This window comes from Giraffa tippelskirchi, chromosome 5, assembly GCF_054371585.1.
Source record: "Giraffa tippelskirchi isolate mGirTip1 chromosome 5, T2T-mGirTip1v1.2.pri, whole genome shotgun sequence".
Classification (NCBI taxonomy): Eukaryota; Metazoa; Chordata; class Mammalia; order Artiodactyla; family Giraffidae; genus Giraffa; species Giraffa tippelskirchi.
The window spans coordinates 15,483,430-15,504,641 of NC_137279.1; the positions used below are offsets into that span (position 1 = coordinate 15,483,430).

Genomic DNA, 21,212 nt, shown 5'->3' on the forward strand with positions numbered 1-21,212 from the left:
AAATTTAAATGACCAAAAACATTTGGACTTTTCTGTCTTGGAAGAAAATCCAGGTAAAAATCTACTTCTGACCAAGAAGTGCTTAAGATTAATTTGACTTCAAAATCATATCCATGGTACATTCTGGACACTCACAATCATGAACTGTGTATAATGAATATGAATGGCCACCTGAAAAATGACTCACAGGAGTGACACTCATCAAGTTCACTATTTCCCATTGTTTAAAATGAAGAAAGTGAGAAACAAACAAAAGGAAAAACTATTCAGTGTCACACAGGAAAAGGAAGAAAGAGGGATCTGAAGCCTGGTTTCCAGGTCTTTGGGTTGGGAAGATCCACTAGAGAAGGGATAGGCTACCCACTCCAGTATTCTTGGGCTTTCCTTGTGGCTCAGCTGGTAAAGAATCCACCTGCAATTCGGGAGACCTGGATTCGATCCCTGGGTTGGGAAGATCCCTTGGAGAAGGGAAACGCTACCCAGTTCAGTATTCTGGCCTGGAGAATTCAGAGTTCACGGGGCCACAAGGAGTTGGACACAACTGAGCAACTTTTACTTTCAATTTTTCTTTTCCAGGTCTTTGCCTAAAAGTCATAGCCAATGAAGTTTTCCACCGTTCTCTTACACTACTGGTTTTTGAAACAACAACAAATTTGTTGAACCAATCTGATTCTCATTTGTACAACAATTCAAGATGTGAGAGGATTTGTGTAAAAGCAAATGTGCCAGGATTTGCTTTGTAAAGACCATCTGATTTACTTCTGAGTATATTTGCATGCTAAATAGATGGAAACTCACAGCCACTGTCTATGCTGCTTCCTCCAAAGTGGTAAGCGTGGAAGAGCTGAAACCACTGTGATCCTTGATAATGGCCCTCTTTTCTTTAACCAGCTAACACTGAGCTATGAAATGTGACTAATGAAACCAAATATGTACAGCTAACAAAAATACTCAGGCTTCAAAAAAACCAGGAAGCACATGTGGAAATGAGCTGCCAGATAGAGTCGCATGTGGATTCAGTGAATTTATTTTGTCCTAACTTATACTTTGACCCCTTCACAATCCTCCAAATAAACAGTTCAGATCTTGAAATATGTATGAGTCTAAAGGGAGAGAAACACCCATGGAACAGGATAGATTTTGTTTCCCTAGGATTAGAATTCTACTTTCCCTCTGGGTGTGGAGCGCAGAGTGAAAAGCACCTTCACCCAGAATTGTAAGAAGAGCTGAGGCCTGAATTATTCAGATGATGGATTCAAATCACATCTTCCCTCTGCATTTACTGGCACAACCTCTCTTGGGGATTTGAAAAGACTTAACTCGCATGACCCTACTGCCCTCCCAGGGGCCACCAGTCAGCCCTGTCACTGCCCACGTTTTAAGCAGAAGCACGTCAAAGGCACAAAGAGAAGACATACTGCATCCATGTAGGTCAGCTGCTCAGCCACGAGATCTTCTGAGAAGCACGTGAACTCCGCAGACCCGCCGCCCCCCAGTTCCTCTTCTTCTTCCAGACTGAAGGAGATGCTGTTGGGAAACCCATCTGTTCACAGGTGGGGGAAAAAATAATCAGTAGTTTGGTGCCGCTGTATATGACCTTGTTTACACAGTCAAAATGGACTTGTTTAATTTAGGAAGAAGAGGGCTGACCCTTAGAAAACTCACAGGGAGAGAACAGCAAGCATAATAAATGGAGTGAAATGAAGGTCTTCCCTCTCACGGCTTGTCCCTAGAGGCTTTACTGAGTCCAGAGGCCCCATGTTGTCACTTTGACAAACCACAGGACCTTTATTCAAGGACAAAGTTGGACAAAGGCTAGAAAAAAGCAAAGCGGGCTACATTCAGGGGTCCCCCTCTCAATTTAGGCACCCTCAAATCCCTCTGATCAGCTCAAGCATTAATCCAACTATTTCCTAAACCCCATCTATGCATTTCTTAATTACTGGGCCAGTAATTATCAGAAGCCTGGAAGAAAAGGGCATGAAGGCAAGCCAGGCTTTGGGGAGTAGAATAAGCCATTTTGGAGTCAGAAATACTGATGAAGTCCTCAGAACTCTCAAGAAGTCCTCAGAATTCTCAGAATGTTAAGAGTAGCTTTCAACTTCTACCTAAAATTAAGTATATATATCTGTTCTCTATGCTTGCATCTCTATTCCTGCCGTGCAAATAGGTTTATCAGTACCATTTTTTCTAGATTTCATGTATATGCATTAATATATGATATTTGTTTTTCTCTTTCTGACTTACTTCACTCTGTATGACAAGCTCTAGGTTCATCCACCTCACTACAACTGACTCAGTTTCATTTCTTTTTATTGTTGAGTGATGGAATAGAGATGCAGATGTAGGGAATGGACGTGTGGACAGAGTCGGGTAAGGAGAGAGTGGGACAAATTGAAAGAGCAGCACTGATGTATATACACTACCATGTGTAAAATAGCTAGTGGGAAGCTGCAGGACAACACAGGGAGCTCAGCTCGGTGCTCTGTGATCACCTAGAGAGGGGTGGGATGGTGGAGGTGGGGGTGGTAGGGAGGCTCAAAAGGGAGGTGTTATATGTATACATATAGCTGATTCATATTGACGTACAGCAGAAAACAACACACTGTAAAGTAATTATCCTCCAATAAAAAATAAAGGATGCATGAAGCAGTAAAACGGAGAAGGCAATGGCACCCCACTCCAGTACTCTTGCCTGGAAAATCCCATGGACAGAGGAGCCTGGTAGGCTACAGTCCACGGGGTTGCTAAGAGTCGGACATGACTGAGCGACTTCACTTTCACTTTTCCCTTTCATGCACTGGAGAAGGAAACGGCAACCCACTCCAGTGTTCTTGCCTGGAGAATCCCAGGGACGGCGGAGCCTGACGGGCTGACGGCTATGGGGTCGCACAGAGTCGGACACGACTGAAGCGACTTAGCAGCAGCAGCAGCAGCAGTAAAATAGCCTTAAACTAAATTCACCTGAGCCTTATTAGACATAAGACCATCAATTACAAATTAATAGGACATAGCGTGAAGAAGCAAAAAAAAAAAAAAATCACTACCTAGGACTCCAAAAGCATAAGCACTCAGCACATGGAGCAGGACCTCGGGTCTCTACTGTGAAAGACTCCGCAATTGGAGAAGTTTACCTTGAGCCTCTAGCCTCCCACCCTGGAAACCTTCCCCAATTCCTGAATTGTTTCCCAACCACATTCCCTGTTCTCCTGCTTGGCAGATCTGTTCTCAATAGGAAAAATCTAGCTGCATACACATATCTTAGCAGACTACTCCCCCGGGATGTTTACAATGTAAGCTTTTGCAGAATAAAAGACTTTAGACATCTTGGATCAAATTGGGGTGGTCTTTTCTTAGTTTCCTGGGCTTTCCTGGTGGCTCAGCCAGTAAAGAATCTGCCTGCAATGAGGGAGACCTGGGTCCAATCCCTGGGTCGGGAAGATCCCCTGGAGGAGAGGGTGGCAACCCACTCCAGTATTCTTGCCTGGGAAATCCCATGGACAGAGGAGCCTGGCAGGCTACAGTCCATGGGGTTGCAAAAGAGTCAGACACAACTGAGCGACTAAACAACAACAGTGGGATTTAAGGCTAGCTGCTTCACCTTGGAGTTGAAGGTACCAATGTGAACGAGGCTGGTTATAAGGAGGGGAGGCGGGGAAGCAGAAGGGGACCTCTGCCTGCCCCTGGAAGCTGGGACACAAACAGGCATGAGCTAAAGAAAGCTAACACCCCGTGATTTCACCACTTTTCCTCCACACAACTCTGGCCCTCTCTCACTGGGTGGAGGAATAAGACATCTGAAATCCCAAAGGTTCAGAATGGGCCTCTCAATCCTCTTGCTAACCACTGGATACAAACCTATCCTCGCTGCTCGGCAATGCAGAGGCTGGCAAGAAGTATACGTGCGAAGGCGTGATATTCTCATTCATCCAACACTCAGAGCAGCCTGTTATGTGCCCTGGATCAACGCGGCTGTGACTGAAGGTTACATGGTCCTTTCTCTCCAGGGTCTCCTCCATGCTCTCACTGTTTCTGCTTCTGACTCTTTTCCAGGGGTAAGCAGGCAAAAACTTGAAGCAAAATTTTCACTTTTGAAAAACATGTAGGATAGCCTGTTTGCTTTTGCCAGCATGAAATTGGGTAAAATGAAGCATATGGGAACCAAGCTCCTAAAACTCTTTTTCGGTAACGATTCCTGTACTTAATAAACAGAGAGTTCAGAGAGTTCTTGATTAAAAATTCACTCCTGGGATTGCCTAAAAGCCTTTCTAAAGTCAGGCAAATTCGCTCTCTCCCGCTTTGGCCTGCCAAAGGAGCTGGCCTTCCAGTGCCTGTTACAAACAACGAACCACTGGTCCCACCAGTTCCCCAATTAGGCCAGGAGCCAGGGGCAGCCCCCGTGGGGAGAGCTGGGTGCTAACGGAGTATCCACCCCTGCAGAAGGCAGGAGGGGAGGTCTGAAGGGGAGCAGAGCTCCTACAGCTGGAGGGGTGCCCCTGGTATTCAAACATTCCCAGCAGATGAAGTCATCTGAGATACAGAGGACTTGGCAGTCAGCTTCCAATGATGCAACGGCATTTTCCCCTCCCTGGTCCCCTGTCCATAAAAAAAATCAACAGGTCCTGTTTGGAATTTTAAGGTTGTTTTTCTTGGCACTGACGCAGCTTCCCTTATCGGTGTTGAGGAACCATTTCCTTTCCGTCACTGAGGAAATCAGGCATCACTTCAGGGAAATGCCTGTCAGAAGCTCCAAGTGGGTCAGCCGCCATGGCAACCATCGCCAGGCAGCCAGTGAGGGGACAAAACGTCACCGCTTGGAAGCCTGTCCTAGCCTCTTTGTGACTTTCTTCAAAGCCTGATGGTTCCAAGCAGCCCAGAACCTGCAGTGGTGGCCTTTCCTCTGTCCTTGAAAATAGGTAGTCAGTTCCTCAGATAGGATAAAAAAAACAGCCACAGACTTCCTTTGGGAGAGTCTATCAGAGATGCGAGCTCTGCCTCAGGCAGGGGACAGAGAGCAGGGATATTTCCAGCAGAAGGAGAAATATCTTTTCTGAGCTTCCCAAGCTTTTGTGAGGGCAGGGGCAGGACTGCATTTAATTCCCTGCCTGCTGAATGGAAGTGGTTGTCTGTGACGGGTTTTCATTTGATAGGAGGAGGAAACAATCAGGCAGATAATGAAGAACAAATTCAAGTTCAGCATGCTGTGCAATGACAAGGAAAGGCAAAAGATCATCAAGGAGATCATCCTCTGTATGGTACTAAAAGGAACCCTGGGAAATCACTTCGCTTCCCGGAGTCACTGTTTCCTCAGCCATAAAATGAGGGAGTTGGACTAGGTGGTCTTGAATATCCCCTTCTCTGCTCTAAAGCTCTATAGTGCTAGCTGCTCAGTTGTGTCTGACACTTTGTGACTCCATGGACTTGTAGCCCCACCAGGATCCCCCGTTCATGGAATTCTCCAGGCAAGAATAATGGAGTGGGTTGCCATTCCCTTCTTCAGGGGGATTCTCTTCTCCAGCTCCATACATTCTATAATTAGTACTTCATTAACCTTAAGAATTTGACACGTGCTGCCAATTCCCCAGCAGCTTGTCCTGAGGGAAACCAAGGCCTCCGACCCAACGAGTAAAGGGAGAATATTTTCTTGTCATGGGAGGTTTGCAGGATCAGGATCTAGCTTCCGCCCTGGACTCAAGCGAGTACTCACTGTCAGTTTCTACTTCTTGCTTGTGAAATTGCTCAAGAAGATTCTGTGCTCTTCTCTCTGGGTCAGAGCCCGGCATCATCTGCTTGAGATAATCCAGCAGTTTCTGTAAACAGGGGAAGTCAGGGGGCTCTCGGAAGTCCTCTGCACATTGGTCAAGCCAGGCCCTCAGGATGGATGCGATCGCACTGAGAAAGAGAAACAGAGCGTCACTGCACCCCACCGGCTGTGGAGACTCAACGCCAGCCCTGGCCACCAGGGCCTGTCCCAGCCACGCCTCAGGAAAACATGGGCCGCTGATCAAAGGCTAGTTCACCTAAAAGTTTCCACCAGTGTCAGTGAAGTGAAAGCATTTGAAAATAGCCTGACTACCTTTCATTATTTTAAGTGATGGCTGGGGACCAGGGGAAAAGATTGGCAAGTTAAAAAAAAAAAGACCATAAATTTGGAAAAACCTATATGGGGCAAAAAAAAAAAAAAAGACACACAGGAGAATATTGAATCAGTGCTGAAGCAACTTCAAAGTAATCCTGTATACAACAAGATTATGTGTTTCCAATTCTGGATTCACTCAAGTCAGAGACCACAAGATCTACTATGCTAACATTTTAGGAAATAACTGACAGTAGGCCAGAAATCTGATGAAAGGAAGGTCTCAGGTTTAGGAAAGATAAATGTGTAAATTTAATTTTACAAAGATCACCACGGCTTCGGCATAGCACCAAAAATGTACTCACAACATTATCCTTCGCTTTTCAAATGACCAGAGACAATGTGTTTCAACGGGGAGAAACAGTGTGAGTAGCAGAGTGAGGTAAAGGAAAAGGTAAAGGAGAAATGCTTGATAAGCAAGGCCATTCATTATGAAGATGACTTCCTCTGGTGGCTCAGCGGAGTCCACCTAGGGTGAAACAAGGACCACAGCACAAAAAGAGAGTCATTCAGGGGGATCTGTTCCCTCCAGACATGTTACTAATTACACGAGCTTCTTTTCTTTAAAAGGGCTTCCCAGGTGGCCCGTGGTAAAGAATCCACCTGCCAATGCAGGAGACGGGGGTTTGATCCCTGGGTCAGGAAGATCCCCTGGAGGAGGAAATGGCAACCACTCTAGTATTCTTGCCTGGGAAATCCCATGGACAGAGGAGCCTGGAGGGCTACAGTCCATGGGGATGCAAAGAGTCAGACACGACCGAGTGATTAAAACAACAACAACATTCTCAAGGCGGGTGAAGATAAAATGACCTGGTGACTATGAAATCACTTGTGTGTGTTAGTTGCTCAGTCGTGTCCAACTCTTTGTGACCCCATGGACTGTGGCCCGCCAGGCTTCTCTGCCCATGGAATTCTCCAGGCAAGAATACTGGAGTGGATTGCCATTCCCTTCTCCAGAAGATCTTCCCGACCCAGGGATCGAACCCTGGTCTCCTGTATCACAGCAGATTCTTTACCATTTGAACTACAGGAAAGTCCTTGAGGAAGGGGTAGGGGTTTTTTTCAAATTTTAAAATTATCATCTAATTATACTTCAGATTGTTTGCTTAATCAACAAACTGTAAAGAAACTAAAAGACATTACGCTCCATATATATGAAACTGCAGGCTTTCACAGGTGTGTCTAAATTTCCCAAGTCTCAATTTCGTAGCAGAGACCTGGACTACGATCAAGGCATAAATGTAACTAAAGACAATTTAATGCTTAACTTTTGGAACTGAAGTACAAACCCAGAAGAAAAATAAATTAACTCTTTTCACTGCTGTGGAGATCACTGTTTCACTAACAGGGACATGAAGACTATAATCACATAGTAACAGAAGAAATAAATGGCAGAGAACCATTAAAGTTGGCATTTCAAACATTAGAAATAATTCGATATTTTCTAAATCTTTAGTCTAGATTGAATAAAAAGAGAAACAAAAGTTTCATTCCCTTGTAAAAAGCTAGAAGAAATTAATCTGGCATCTGGGACTAATTGAAAGTAGGAGTAAAATGAAATCAATGAGCTACTAGCCAGTGAACCTTCCATATTTGGTTTACTTATTATCAATACATTACGTTATGTATGAATGCTGAGTCCCTCTGAATTCATATGCTGAAGCCCTAACTGCCCCCCCCCAAAAATGACAGACTTCAATTTTCTTAAGCCCACACACAGCACATGTTATTTCTCCTTTCTTCACCAAAACCAAATATCATGAATTGAAGAAGAAAATGATGAAGCAGCATTCTGATATGTCATTTTTATGAGGAAGATGATTTTTTCTATGAGTAATTTCCCTCCTTTGTTGATAAGCAGTGAGCCCAGAGCTGGGGCAGGCACACAGGTGGGGTGGCAGCCAGAATCTAGGAAAATCTGATGCTTGCATCCATCATATTGACTCTTACAGAACAGTTCTGCACTCCCCAAAGAAGGGTAATTTAACTGAATTACTGCTGCTGCTGCTAAGGTGCTTCAGTCGTGTCCGACTCTGTGCGACCCCATAGATGGCAGCCCACCAGGCTCCACCATCCCTGGGATTCTCCAGGCAAGAACACTGGAGTGGGTTGCCATTTCCTTCTCCAGTGCATGAAAGGGAAAAGTGAAAGTGAAGTTGCTCAGTCGTGTCCGACTCTTAGCGACCCCGTGGACTGTAGCCTACCAGGCTCCTCTGTCCGTGGGATTTTCCAGGCAAGAGTACTGGAGTGGGGTGCCATTGCCTTCTCGAATTAGGACTAGAACTCACTATTCTTTAATATGTCAGTGAGAAAATACTCTTTCAATGACACTGATGAAAAACAGACATGGAAGAATGATAATCCACATTCACACAATTAAAAATCAAAAAGAGCATCCAACCAAGAGTGAGACCAGCAACTCAGTGACCCTCATGACCCCTCAGAGGTTCATAACCTGAAAGAAAACCCAGGCAGAAATGCAAAATTTCAGTAAAAGACAGACATTAAAGATATCAATATTTCATTAACTCCTTTACCCATCATAATTGTTAAAGTTACAAAACTGACTACTTATTATTAATGTGTGTAAACTACTTATTATTAATGTGTATAAACTACTTATTATTAATGTGTATAAACTAAAACAACAAAATATCTACCCCCCCCTTCATCCTAATTCTATCCTATTCTTATGACTTTATGTTAATAGTTTGGAGTATATCCTTTTAAGCTTTCCTATGTATATGTACACATACGTTTAAATAGATGAAATATGTATAAACCATGGATTTTTTTCCCATGAACAGTATGTCTATATATGTATATATACACATACACACACCTCTCTATCCACTGCCTCCAGCTCTGTTTCTCAGGGTTACACAGTGCCCACTGCACGCACATGCCATAATTAATATGGGTATTCTGCTAATGCACAGGTAGTTAAGTTAATGTTCAGTTCAGTCACTCAGTAGTGTCTGACTCTTTGTGACCCCATGGACTGCAGTACACCAGGCCTCTCTGGCAATCACCAACTCATGTCCACTGAGTCAGTGATGCCATTTAAGCATCTCATCCTCTGTCATCCCCTTCTCCTCCCGCCTTCAATCTTTCCCAGCATCAGGGTCTTTTCCAAGGAGTCAGTTCTTTGCATCAGGTGGCCAAAGCATTGGAGTTTCAGCTTCAGCATCAGTCCTTCCAATGAACATTCAGGACTGATTTCCTTTAGGATGGACTGGTTGGATCTCCTTGCAGTCCAAGGGACTCTCAAGAGTCTTCTCCAACACCACAGTTCAAAAGCATCAATTCTTTGGCTCTCAGCTTTCTTTATGGTCCAACTCTCACATCCATATATGACTACTGGAAAAACCATAGCTTTGACTAGACGGACTTTTGTTGGCAAAGTAATGTCTCTGCTTTTTAATATGATGTCTATGTTGGTCATACTTTTTCTTCCAAGGAGCAAGCATCTTTTAATTTCATGGCTGCAGTCACCGTCTGCAGTGATTTTGGAGAACAAGAAGATAAAGTTCGTCATTGTTTCCTTTGTTTCTCCATCTATTTGCCATGAACTGATGCGACTGGATGCCATGATCTTAGTTTTCTGAATGTTGAGCTGTAAGCCAACTTTTTCACTCTCCTCTTTCACTTTCATCAAGAGACTCTTCAGTTCCTCTTTGCTTTCTGCCATAAGGGTGGTACCATCTGCATATCTGAGGTTATTGATATTTCTCCCGGCAATCCTGATTCCAGCTTGGGCTTCATCCAGCCCAGCATTTCACATGATGTACTCTGCATATATAAGTTAAATAAGTAAGATGACAATATACAGCCTTGGCGTACTCCTTTCCCAATTTGGAACCAGTCTGTTGTTCCAAGTCCAGTTCTAACAGTTGCTTCTTGACCTGCATACAGATTTCTCAGGAGGCAAGTCAGGTGGTCTGGTATTCCCATCTCTTGAGGAATTTTCCACAGTTTGTTGTGATCCACACGTCAAAGTTATTGTTAGGTTATTGATAGTCAAAGTTATTGTTAGGTTATCAATAGTCAAAGTTATTGTTAGGTTCTCACAATTACAAAAAAAAATGCAAATTCTTATTTACATGCCTATGTACTTGTGTATTCCTATAGGGCACATTATATAGAACTTACTCCCATGGCAAGTTGTAGCCCCAGAAGGTCTGGGCAAGTTCTCAAGAGGGACCCTAATCCATACTGGACTTGCCTTTAGATGTACTTTTCATCCTTCTCAGACTGGTATTTTCTACTAACTCTGGCAATCTACTCATTTCACCATTTGTGACAGTACCCTTCCCACAGTTTAGCCCAAGAAGGCTTTGAAAACTCACTACCAACCCAGATACTGAATCAGCTAGAAAAAGCATTTTCACACAGATGAGAAATGAAAGCGGAGGAAGAAGAAGAGAAAGACACAGCACAGTACAACACAAGGCAGACCCCTGCCCTCCTATCAGCAGAGTGTTTATCAGCATCCCAGGGAGGCAGGCTTTCTGGACAGGACTGCACATGAGCCCAAAGCTCATAGCAACCTTATGTTTGCCAGTCCTGGGAAGACACTTTCTGTTTTTGATAGACTAAGTAGATAAAATGTGAAACTTTGAAAATTTCAAAAAGGAATGCAACGTCACGATATCATGACAGAGACCGCAGAGTTACTCGCCAATGGCTTTTCCACCTTACCTTTCCTGGCTCCAGTCCTAAGATCTAATGTGCATTCTAACCAGAACTGGTTAGTTGGAAAGATGTAGAGAACCTTAATAATAAAGAGAAGCCCTGGTTAAAAGTCAAAAACTTACAGGAAAGGTGTGACAATTAAACTAGAGAAACTACCTGGCTCTGTAAACAGAATATGAGATTCAAGAAAAACCTGGTTCCCATCCTCACTGTGCCACCTATGAACAACAGGAGCTGGACCAGTCACTCAGCTCCACTGACCCTTACCTGGAGGAGAGACAATAACACCTGCCATCATCAACCCGATACTGATGGACTGAGTTTCAAATGACATAAAGCCAATACGGATATTGAGATATCTGGAGAGAAACGTGACTGTTAGCAGTCTTAAGACTACTAGCCATAAGTCACAAAAGGGAGGGATTAAGAAAGGTATGGCTCAATGAAAATCAATTAGTGCTCATGGAAAGAACTTAAAAAAGTTGCCACATAAAACAGAAAGTGTGACACGGGATACAAACCATACTTCTACAACACTTTGGCTCCAGGTCTGCTGAAAGAATCACTGTGAGCAACTACCACACATGCACGCACACACGCATGCGCACACACACGCGCGCGCACACACACACACCCCTGAGACATCCTCCTCAGGATAGACCAATTCAGGAACATAACATATAACACAATCTACAACAGGGGTCCCTGACCTCTGGGATACAATGCCTGATCATATGAGGGGAAGCTGATGTAATAATAATAGAAGTAGAGGACACAATAAATGTAACGTGCTTGAATTATACCAAAACCATCCCCCTCCTCCCCTGTTCATGGAGAAATTGTTTTCCACAAAACTGGTCCCTGGTGCCAAAAAGGTTAGGGACCACTGATCTACAAGACATGCTTCTTCAATGATCTGTGAAGACTGAAGAAACAACTTCTGAAGCCAAATGGAAAGACTATGACATGACCTAAACTCAGTAAAGAGAAAAGCCAGCACAAGACTTTCTTTTCTAAAGTAGTCTTAGTAGGGTACAGAGCAAAGTGCCTCAGGCCCAAGGGAAACTGTGTCTGATTAAGAAGGATGGGGTTGGGGGGTGGGAGGGGCCCAAATCTGATGGCAGAGCAGACAACCAGGATCGCTTTCTCTACCTCAGGCATTCTTGGCAAGAAGCAAATCCTTGTAGTATGTGAACTTTTTCCAACCTACAATGGTCTGCAGGGTAGGAAGTCATGCCCAGGCCCGGAGGTGGCTTCCAAGACTTTTACTTCTAATACAAGTAAAAATTTCCCTTGGGAAAATGAATTCACTAATCCAACTAATATCTGTCGGGTACCCTTTATTTTCCATATTCACAAAAACTATTCATGTGATAAATGTCACAATAGGGGAGTAGAGGGCATTTACCTTCAGAGAACGTGAACCTGGTCAGGGCTCCAGGGAGTGTCTTCCTGAGTAAATGATGTTAAAAGATCTTAAGGATAAGGAGGGTTAGTGGGGTGAAGGCTCTCGGGTAATAGCATAAGCAAAGGTCCTGAGGTGAGAGAATGCAAAACACATCTAAGAGATATAAGGGAAGTCTGTTTAAAGAACAGGGAAAGGGGATAAATGGAGCATGATGAGATTTGCTATACTCATTCAATTTCTTAGCCAAATAGAAATCACACTTAATAACACTTGACTGGAAGACACTGGACAAATGTCTTAGGTGAGAGGTATAAGGAAACAGTACAAAACTTCTAATCACTCTCAGGGAACTTCAGGTATGCAATGCAGAATAAGAGGGCTGACCGAGGTGAGTATTAGGCTGCTATTATGCGCAAACCACAGATTTTTAATGCATATGGGGATTTTAAGGTAAATGCATTAAATCATTTTGAAATCCCATAGGTAGTAAAATACTCTAGAATTGGCAAAAGGTTTAATGAAAAAAACTTCTAGGCATGAAGTCACTGCTCCCATGATGTGAAACTTCCAAGCCAAGAAATAGGATTATTATGACAAAAAGAATAACTCTGTCCATTTAGAGCTGCTTTCTCTCCCCAGAAATCTAGGTGAGATAATAATTTATCGTTACTTAATCATCAGCAGAAAATAAGACATGGAAACATTTTTTTAAAAGCAGCAAAACATTTTTCTGTTTTAGGATATTCTCCAAGAATTGAATCTTTCCCTCACATAGGTAACAAAAAGGTAAAAAGATCCGTGCAGAGGGTGGCCTTTGAGGCAGTGGCGCACGGGACATTGCCAGCCCCTTCGGGTGGGAGCCAATGCACTCTGCCCCCCGGGGAATGAAAGCCAAGGAACCTTGACACTGACCCTGAGCTAGACCCTCCACCTGGCTCTCCCGATCACAAAACAGTTTTCTTCTGTTTCCGGGAAGCCTGCCAGTTAAGAGTCCGCCTCTGAGACCCCTAGCTAGATGGTTTTCCTGATGACAAAGAACAAAGGAAGGTGCAGAGAGGTTTTGTTTTTTGGTTTTTTTTCCCCCATTTTTGCCTGAAAAAGCATGTAAAGGATGGAAAGATTATCTGGACTCGCCAAGGTAATCTTGCAATGCTTTCTTGTACATTTTTCATTGTACATTTTGGTACTAGTAATGAGGAGGGATTAGAACCCTGGGAGGGAAAGTAAAAGAGAACTTCAGAGAGACCCTGGGGAAACAAATGTAAGCAAAGACAGAGTCAGGGCTAAGCACCTGAAAGCAATACGGGGCGGAAAAACCAGTGAGGGGCTATGGGCAGTTAAAGAAGAGAAAAAGCTCCAGGGCAAGGAGGAGGAAGAAAAAGATTGTGACAGGAAGGACACACAGAGTAAACATGGGTAGGAAAGGGCCAAGAGGAGGAGGAGATGAGCTCAAAACCACTAACTCAAAATCAAGTGCTTACACACCCGTCTTTGATTCCCAAACTACACACACAGGCCCCGGCATCTGAAGGCAAATCTGCAGAAATTGGAGAGAATTGCTCTGCGGAGACTTACCCCTATACCATCAAATCTTCTTCAGTACATCAGTGACTGCACTCCGTTAAACAAAAGGAAGAAGTCTCCTAAACGCCTGTTTTTCGTGAGCAGTATAGCCAACGCAGCTAAATACTCTCCAGAAGTCAGACTGACCCTCTGGCTGGTTAGACTAACCTAATCTCTTTATGCCTCAGCTTCCTCACCTGTAAAGCAGATATAATAATAGACCCCTCCTCACAGAGTTGTTGCGAGGCCTACAAGAGACAATACACATGAAGGACTCAGAATGGTCCCTAGGACAGAGTGAGTGCTCAAAAACATGAGCTATTTTTATTATTTTAAAAAAGAAGAACTACAGTCTTTAAGATCAAGGACTAAAGGCAAAAGGAGCTGCACATAATCACTGGGTTCTAGCTGAGAAGCTGTTTCCTTCAGGGGTGTGAGTTAACAATTCTGACAGTGCTATACATACACAGTGGAACTGAATAAGCAAATGGAGAGCAGGGGGTAGAAGTCAGCTTTCTCACTGTTGGAGAGGAAACTGACAAATAAGCCAGGGGAGGCGGCTAGAATGGTCCATATGGACCATCAGAGCTAAAGACATCAGTAAGAATTCATGTTTAACATAATATATTAATGGTTATACATAAAGATACGTATAGACACATATATTCACATAATTAATATACACATATATTTCCTAGCCATGGCAGCTGAGAGGGTCTAAAAGAAATGACATCCCAGGAGCAATGAGCACACCTCGGACCCAGAGCTTGGTTTCCAGTATCATTCTCCAATAAAAAATAAAACGGGTCTCCTTGAAGAAATGGCTGATTCTAAGACTGGGATGGGAAATACACAAGATGAGTCTAGAACATCTTACAAGATGGGCTTAAACAAACACAATGCTAGGGGCATGTGAAAGTGACACAGGAGACAAAGAGAAGAGCTCCTGATGATCAAAGTTGAAACAATCTGAGCAATAAAATACATAAAGTAGCATTGTGCTGTATCCCATAGTATAAATGAATATCCACAAGTCTATACTGGTGTAAACAAAAGACTGAATAAATTAATAAAGCGAAAGTCACTCAATTGTGCCCAACTCTTTGCAACCCCATGGACTATGGAGAAGTCCATGGAATTCTCCAGGCAAGAATCCTGGAGTCGGTTGCCATTTCCTCCTCCAGGATCTTCCCAACCCAGGGATTGAACCCAGGTCTCCCACAAAGCAGGCAGATTCTTTACCAGCTGAGCCACCAGGGAAGCCCAGGAATACTGGAGTAGGTAGCCTATCCCTTCTCCAGCAGATCTTCCCAGCCCAGGAATCAACTTGGGGTTTCTTGCATTGCAGGTGGATTCTTTACCAGCTGAGCTACCAGGGAAGTTCAAATTAATAAATGGAGGAGACAAATCTCCCATGCAGAAGTTTTCCAAATAAGGTGGGTAAATACTTCGCCCTTGGATGGCATCACTGACTCGATGGACATGGGTTTGGGTAGACTCCGGGAGTTGGTGATGGACAGGGAGGCCTGGCGTGCTGCAATTCATGGGGTCGCAAAGAGTCGGACATGACTGAGTGACTGAACTGAACTGAAAAGAGGGGAGCGAAACAAAAGGGTTGTGCATAATGACTTCTTTCCAACCAATACAGAATGGAAAGGAAGGGGGAGGAAAAAGACATTTGTCGTGAGATACCCGAAAAATAAGTACTTCATCCAGATAAGCAAGAACAACATCAATCATTACAAATCATGTTGATAGTATGTAATGAGGATGGTATTTTACCTCTGTGATATTTCTCTCAAAACCTCATAAATTCAGTCTAACTATGAGGGAAAATATCAATCTAATTACAAGAAAAATTCTAATAAAGAGGTGCTATGTGTGTGTGCTCCATTGTGTTCGACTCCTTGTGACCCCATGGACTGTAGCCCACCGGGTTCCTCCATCTATGGGATTTCCCAGGCATGAACACTGGAGTGGGATGCCATTCCCTTCTCCAGGGATCTTCACAACCCAGGGATTGAACCTGTGTCTCTTGTGTCTGTTGCACTGGCAGGCAGATTCTTTACCACTAGCACCACCTGGGAAGCACAGTAAAGGGGTACCCTAAAATATACCTGACCAGTACTCCTCAAATCTGTCAGGGTCACCAAAAACAAGAAAAGTCAAAAACTGTCACAGTTGATAGGAACCTAGGGAGATATTCCAACTGCAGGTAATGTGCTGTCCTGGACAGTCTTGGAATAGAATGGGGGCCATTAGGTAAAAAGAAAAACAAGGAACTGTGACTAGACTATGAACTTTCATTAACAATGCGTTGGTTCAACTGTTGTAACAAATGTATATACTCGTCTAAGAAGTTAATAACAAGGGGAACTGTGAGGAAGGTATAGGGGAACTCGGTATTACTGGCTCAATTGCATATAAATCTAAAACTGTTTAAAACATTTAAAATGTCCAAAGGGGAGGTGGGGAGCAGAGATGAACAAGAAGGTCCAACCTAAGTACTTAAGAGAAACAGTCTCATTCATATCACAGGGAAAGAAGTAGGGGCCACACAGTACGGAGGTTAAGGCCTGGGTTAAATCCCTCTCTCACTTATTTATTGTACGACCTTGGACATGTTCCTTAGTCTTTTTGTGTCTCAGACTCCTCATCTGTAAAACAGGAACAACGCACGGAGCTACTGGGAGGATACTGAAAGGATACAGAGTACTTAACACAGGAACTATTCCTATGAAGCAGCCAATGAATTCTGGCCATTATTATTGGAAAGAGATATAGCCACTCACCAAAAATTATTTTTCAGGGACCTCAGTAACTCATTATTCTCTGATTCCTCACAGTCTGGGATCAGAGTTTTTATGCTATAAATAGGCCTCTAATGAAAAAACTTGCTGAGGCCTTCTACTCTTTTCACCATTAGAATGGAGTTTCCGTTGGGGATGACAGATGCTACGAGGCACCGAGAACAGGAAACAGGCACTCAGATTGAGTCCTTCTTCTTTCCTCACATCCTGCAAACCATCTCCTTCCCCAGGAAACTAGCCAAACTTCCACATTTCTAACAGCTGTTTGGGGCCCTTGCTCAGGGTGTTCACTGAATAATAAAGCCAAGCCAAACGAGGAAATAATCCCAAATTGTACAATCTCAGAATGCTAGCAAGCTAAAGCATTTGTCCCAAAGGTGATGCTATACCCTAGCTCCTCGTGTACTTCTGTCTATAGCCCTTTTACTGTGACAGAGACAAATGTAATGTGCGAGAGGGGGAGGACCGGTCAGGATTAATGCACACCAGAGAGTCCAACACTTTTTTTGAAACAGCAGCCCGGACAGCAAAATGGTGAGAAACCCAGGTCCTGGATCTCAGTTAGATCTGAGATCAAATAACAGATGTGTCATTAACTAGCTGCTTGATCTTAATCAAAGTGCCTCACTGTTCTGAAACCTCAGTTTACATACCTGTAAAATCAGGACAATATCTCACAGCATGTCTGTGATAGTAAAAGAAAGTACAAAATGCGGGAAGCTTTGCACTAAAGTAAGCACACCTCGGACTGTAGCCAGTGGCAGTGGCCAGGCGGAGACAGTGGTGTCATCATTTCCACCATCTCTGAGCCTGCAGGGTGACGAAGTGAGAGTCTGGTTGTGATGTTTATCTTTCTCTGACACATAGAGAAATTTAGGAGATTTCTCAGGCAGCCAATTTTTCTTCTTTCTGAATCAATGATGATCAATGTTGTTTCATTCCTCAACTGTCAGAAAAGTATTAATAACTTCTGCTTGGGAGCCTACACTCTTCCCTTAAACACACAGTTTTGATTCAGGATTTCAGTGACTTCTAAAACTATCATTTCTATTTCTCTTTGTCCAGGATGGATGTTTTAAGATAACACCGGACTCTTTTATCTGATGTACTGCATCTCCATTTCTTCTTGAGTTTTACTTTTAAAAAATATTAATTTCACATTATAGTCTTTAATTCTTCCAAGATTAGAATCTTAAATCTTATTTTTGCTCTGTTCTTTACCCCTCTTCCTTTGCCCTATTTTTGTTACAATTACTCAGATTGATTTCAATTGCCCTGCTAGGTTAGTTGAATTTGACGGAATGAATATTGATTGCAAACTCAATGGGAAGATTTTGTAATACTTTTCACTATAAAGTTTCCCAGATAGTAAAAGCATCACAGCCATCTTCCTTGAACTCATCTCCCTTTTCTTTCATTTCCAATATCTTAGATTGCTACTATTTATATGTAACTAAAATCTTTACCAGTAACTAAAATCTGGTGTGACTATTTACAACTTCTGGGGAAAGATTACATGAATGACAATCATATCTGAATGTGTAGAAATGAAAGTAGAGTGATTTCAACCATTTAAACCACTGCTACGGTACAGAGTCTTAGGAAACAAAACACGGCATTCCAGGAGGGAAGTGATGAGAGTCAATTAAAGAAAGCAAAACAGAAACTATTTCCACATTAATTACAGTAGTCATTTTAAAAAGGAATAAAAAAGGAAGATTCCTGAAGAGAGAGTTTTAAACCTCTTTAAATAAAGTGATGCATATGTATGTATGCTATTCTAATCACAAATACATTTCGGAGAACGAAGATTCATGGTGTCAAGGCTCTATATGGTTAATATTACTTCTTCATAATCTCTCTTCTGAATTCAATGATTATAATAAATCTGCACTAAGGAAAGCTTCCTTTTTCCATCTGGTTCAGATTTTATATATTATTCTAAAGAGATAGCATTTCATCATGTAAAAATGTCAGCAGGAAGGAGAATGAACAGGCAGAGAACACAGGCAGACGTGTTTTCCTCTGTCATTGGAAGTGAGTTTCCCGATCCCCAAACAGTGGCAAGTTTAGGGATTATCGAAATAAACATAGTATGACTTCTTATTTATATCATTCTAGTACTAACATCAGAAATCCCCTTGTGGCAAAGATTCTAGCATCTAAAAGCCCTGAAAGCTGAACTCCTTGCAACTGAAGGATTTCTCATTTTAGCCAGATAACTCAGAAGGTTCTGATATTGCACGAAGCCTAAACCAGGCATACTCAGGGCTAGGAGTCACGGCACATTCAGATACTTTTTGATATTCATGAAGAACACTAGCCAGTTGTGGTCCAAGACACCAGACACCAATCTTTCATCCTGACTGTTTCATCTGTGTTTCCACATTTTGCCTTCTTTTAAGTTCTTTCATCCTTTGAAAGGTTGATTAGATCCATCCATATTCAGAAATACAGGAAAGACTGTTATCTTGGGACTTGGGAACCTGTATCAAATGTAAGCCTTGCTCTACGCTTTACATCAAAAACTGAAAACCCAAACAATAGTCGAGCATTTTCCTTTTCATATTTAAGCCCAGTAGTGATTCCCCACCTCCACCCGCCTCACCCTTGGACTGCAACACTGAAGGCATCTGTCCTAAAACAGGATGTTTACTTCTTAGAGTGTCACTGAATTCCTGCCGTCTGTTTCCCACCTGAAATCACAAGAGCACAGATTCACAGCAAAGGAAAACAATGGGCATTTTGCTGCTCCTTGCCTGACCCCACAACACAATGCTTTAGCCCATCTCTTTATGCATGATCATAGTGAGCGGTTCTGATGTCATGATTAATAACAAGGAAATCAAAGAAGCTATTTTTTCTTTCCTATTTTTATCAAAACAAGTTACATAGTCTTTCCAACAGAAACAAGCAGTCAAAGGCATCTCTCAATCAATCAATATAATATTTGGATCATATCTGTTTCTGATACTCATTTTCATTTTTTTTTAAATTAATTTATTTTAATTGGAGGCTAATTACTTTACAATATTGTGGTGGTTTTTGCCATACATTGACATGAATCAGCCATGAGTGTACATGTGTTCCCCATTCTGAATTCCCCACCCACCTCCCTCCCCATCCCATCCCTCAGGGTCGTCCCAGAGCACCAGCTTTGAGTGCCCTGTTTCATGCATCGAACTTGGACTGGTGCTCATTTTCATTTTTAAGAAGATGAGAAGAAAACTAGATAAATTTTATCCTGGGCTTCCCTAGTGGCTCAGGTGGTAAAGAATCTGCCTGCAAGGCAGGAGACCCGCGTTCGATCCCTGGGTTGGGAAGACCCTGGAGGAGGAAATGGCAACCTACTCCAGGATTCTTGCCTGGGAAATCCCATGGACAGAGAAGCCTGGAGGGCTGGAGATAGGGGTTCTAGGCATCATTAAACTTGAAAGAATCTCAGAGCACTAGTTTCATTTTTCAGGTAAAGAGACTGAAACAGAGAGGTGAAGTGAATAGGTCAAATGGGTGGCAGGTGACAGTGACAAATGAGGACCTGAATCTGAGTCCTCCAGTCTCGTTCCCTGGGGCCTGTCACCACCCGTGAGGCTGGCTCTGCAACCTCCTCAGCACTGGATTCACCCAGTTATAACAAGAGACATGAGGGACTTCCCTGGTGGTCCAGTAGTTAAGACTGCACACTTCCACCACAAGCGGCATGGGTTCGATCCCTCATCAGGGAACTAAGATCCCACATGCCATGTGACCAAAATAAACATAAAAAATAAATAAAAAATAGCACAGATTTATTATTGCATACTGAAAAAAAAAAAAAAGAAGGGACATGAATAAGTAAATTTCCAGACAAGTGTGGTATTATTTTTACACATACTTAGATATCCATAAATACAGACAGTTTTCACTTGAGGACTACAGCCTCCTCGCTGTGCAGCAGGGTTTCTTACCTAGGCTCCACTGATATTTAGGGTCAGGTAATTCTTTGCTGTAGAGGGGAAAGGGGGCTGTCTTGCGCGTGGCAGCGTGTTTGGAAGCAGTCCTGGCCTCTGCCCACTAGAGGCCAGAGCATCTCCCCACCAAGTTGAGACAACCCAAAATTTTACAGATATTGCCAAATGTCCTGTGGGGGCAAAACTCCCCCACTGAGAACTGCCATATAGCTGTATCTCCCGCACATCAATCAGCCATTGGGACGTCTTCAGTCACTGCTGCAAGTCAGCTGCCACAGCTCTGAGATAATCAAGGAACTTTCCACGTGTTACAAGTGGAATGGAGAAGCCACTTCTCTGAGTTCCTCCCAGAAAGACAAAACAAGGAGCTTTATCGAGTTATAGAAATGATCAGACGGGTAGCATGTGAAAAACAGAACAAAAAGATAATGCTAAAGTGAGATGAAAAATAATGAAAGGAGAAGTGGTGGACGGGGCGGGGGGCGGTGGGGGGGGAGCAATAAGAAAGAAGAAAGGGAAACGGAAAGAAGAAAGAGGTCAGCAGAGAGAAGGGATTTTCACATTCCGCTCTTTGTAGGACAGAGACCCATTATATGAAAAAGGGGCATATTTTCGTCAGGCATAATTTTTTTTTAAAGGCAACTCAGCCT

At 43.0% G+C, this 21,212-nt stretch overlaps 1 protein-coding gene across 19 annotated transcripts in view; it reads right to left on the bottom strand.

Moving 5' to 3' along the window:
* The window catches only part of RGL1 (ral guanine nucleotide dissociation stimulator like 1), a 276,237-nt gene that overhangs the window by 44,190 nt on the left and 210,835 nt on the right, over positions 1-21,212 (bottom strand). For all 19 annotated transcript variants that reach the window (XM_081492484.1, XM_081492488.1, XM_081492471.1 and 16 more), the window contains 2 exons: positions 5,708-5,892; positions 1,419-1,543 (listed from right to left, as the gene is read on the bottom strand). In XM_081492484.1, coding sequence (XP_081348610.1) covers positions 1,419-1,543; positions 5,708-5,892 — 310 coding nt within the window. The remainder of the gene's footprint in view (positions 1-1,418; positions 1,544-5,707; positions 5,893-21,212) is intronic.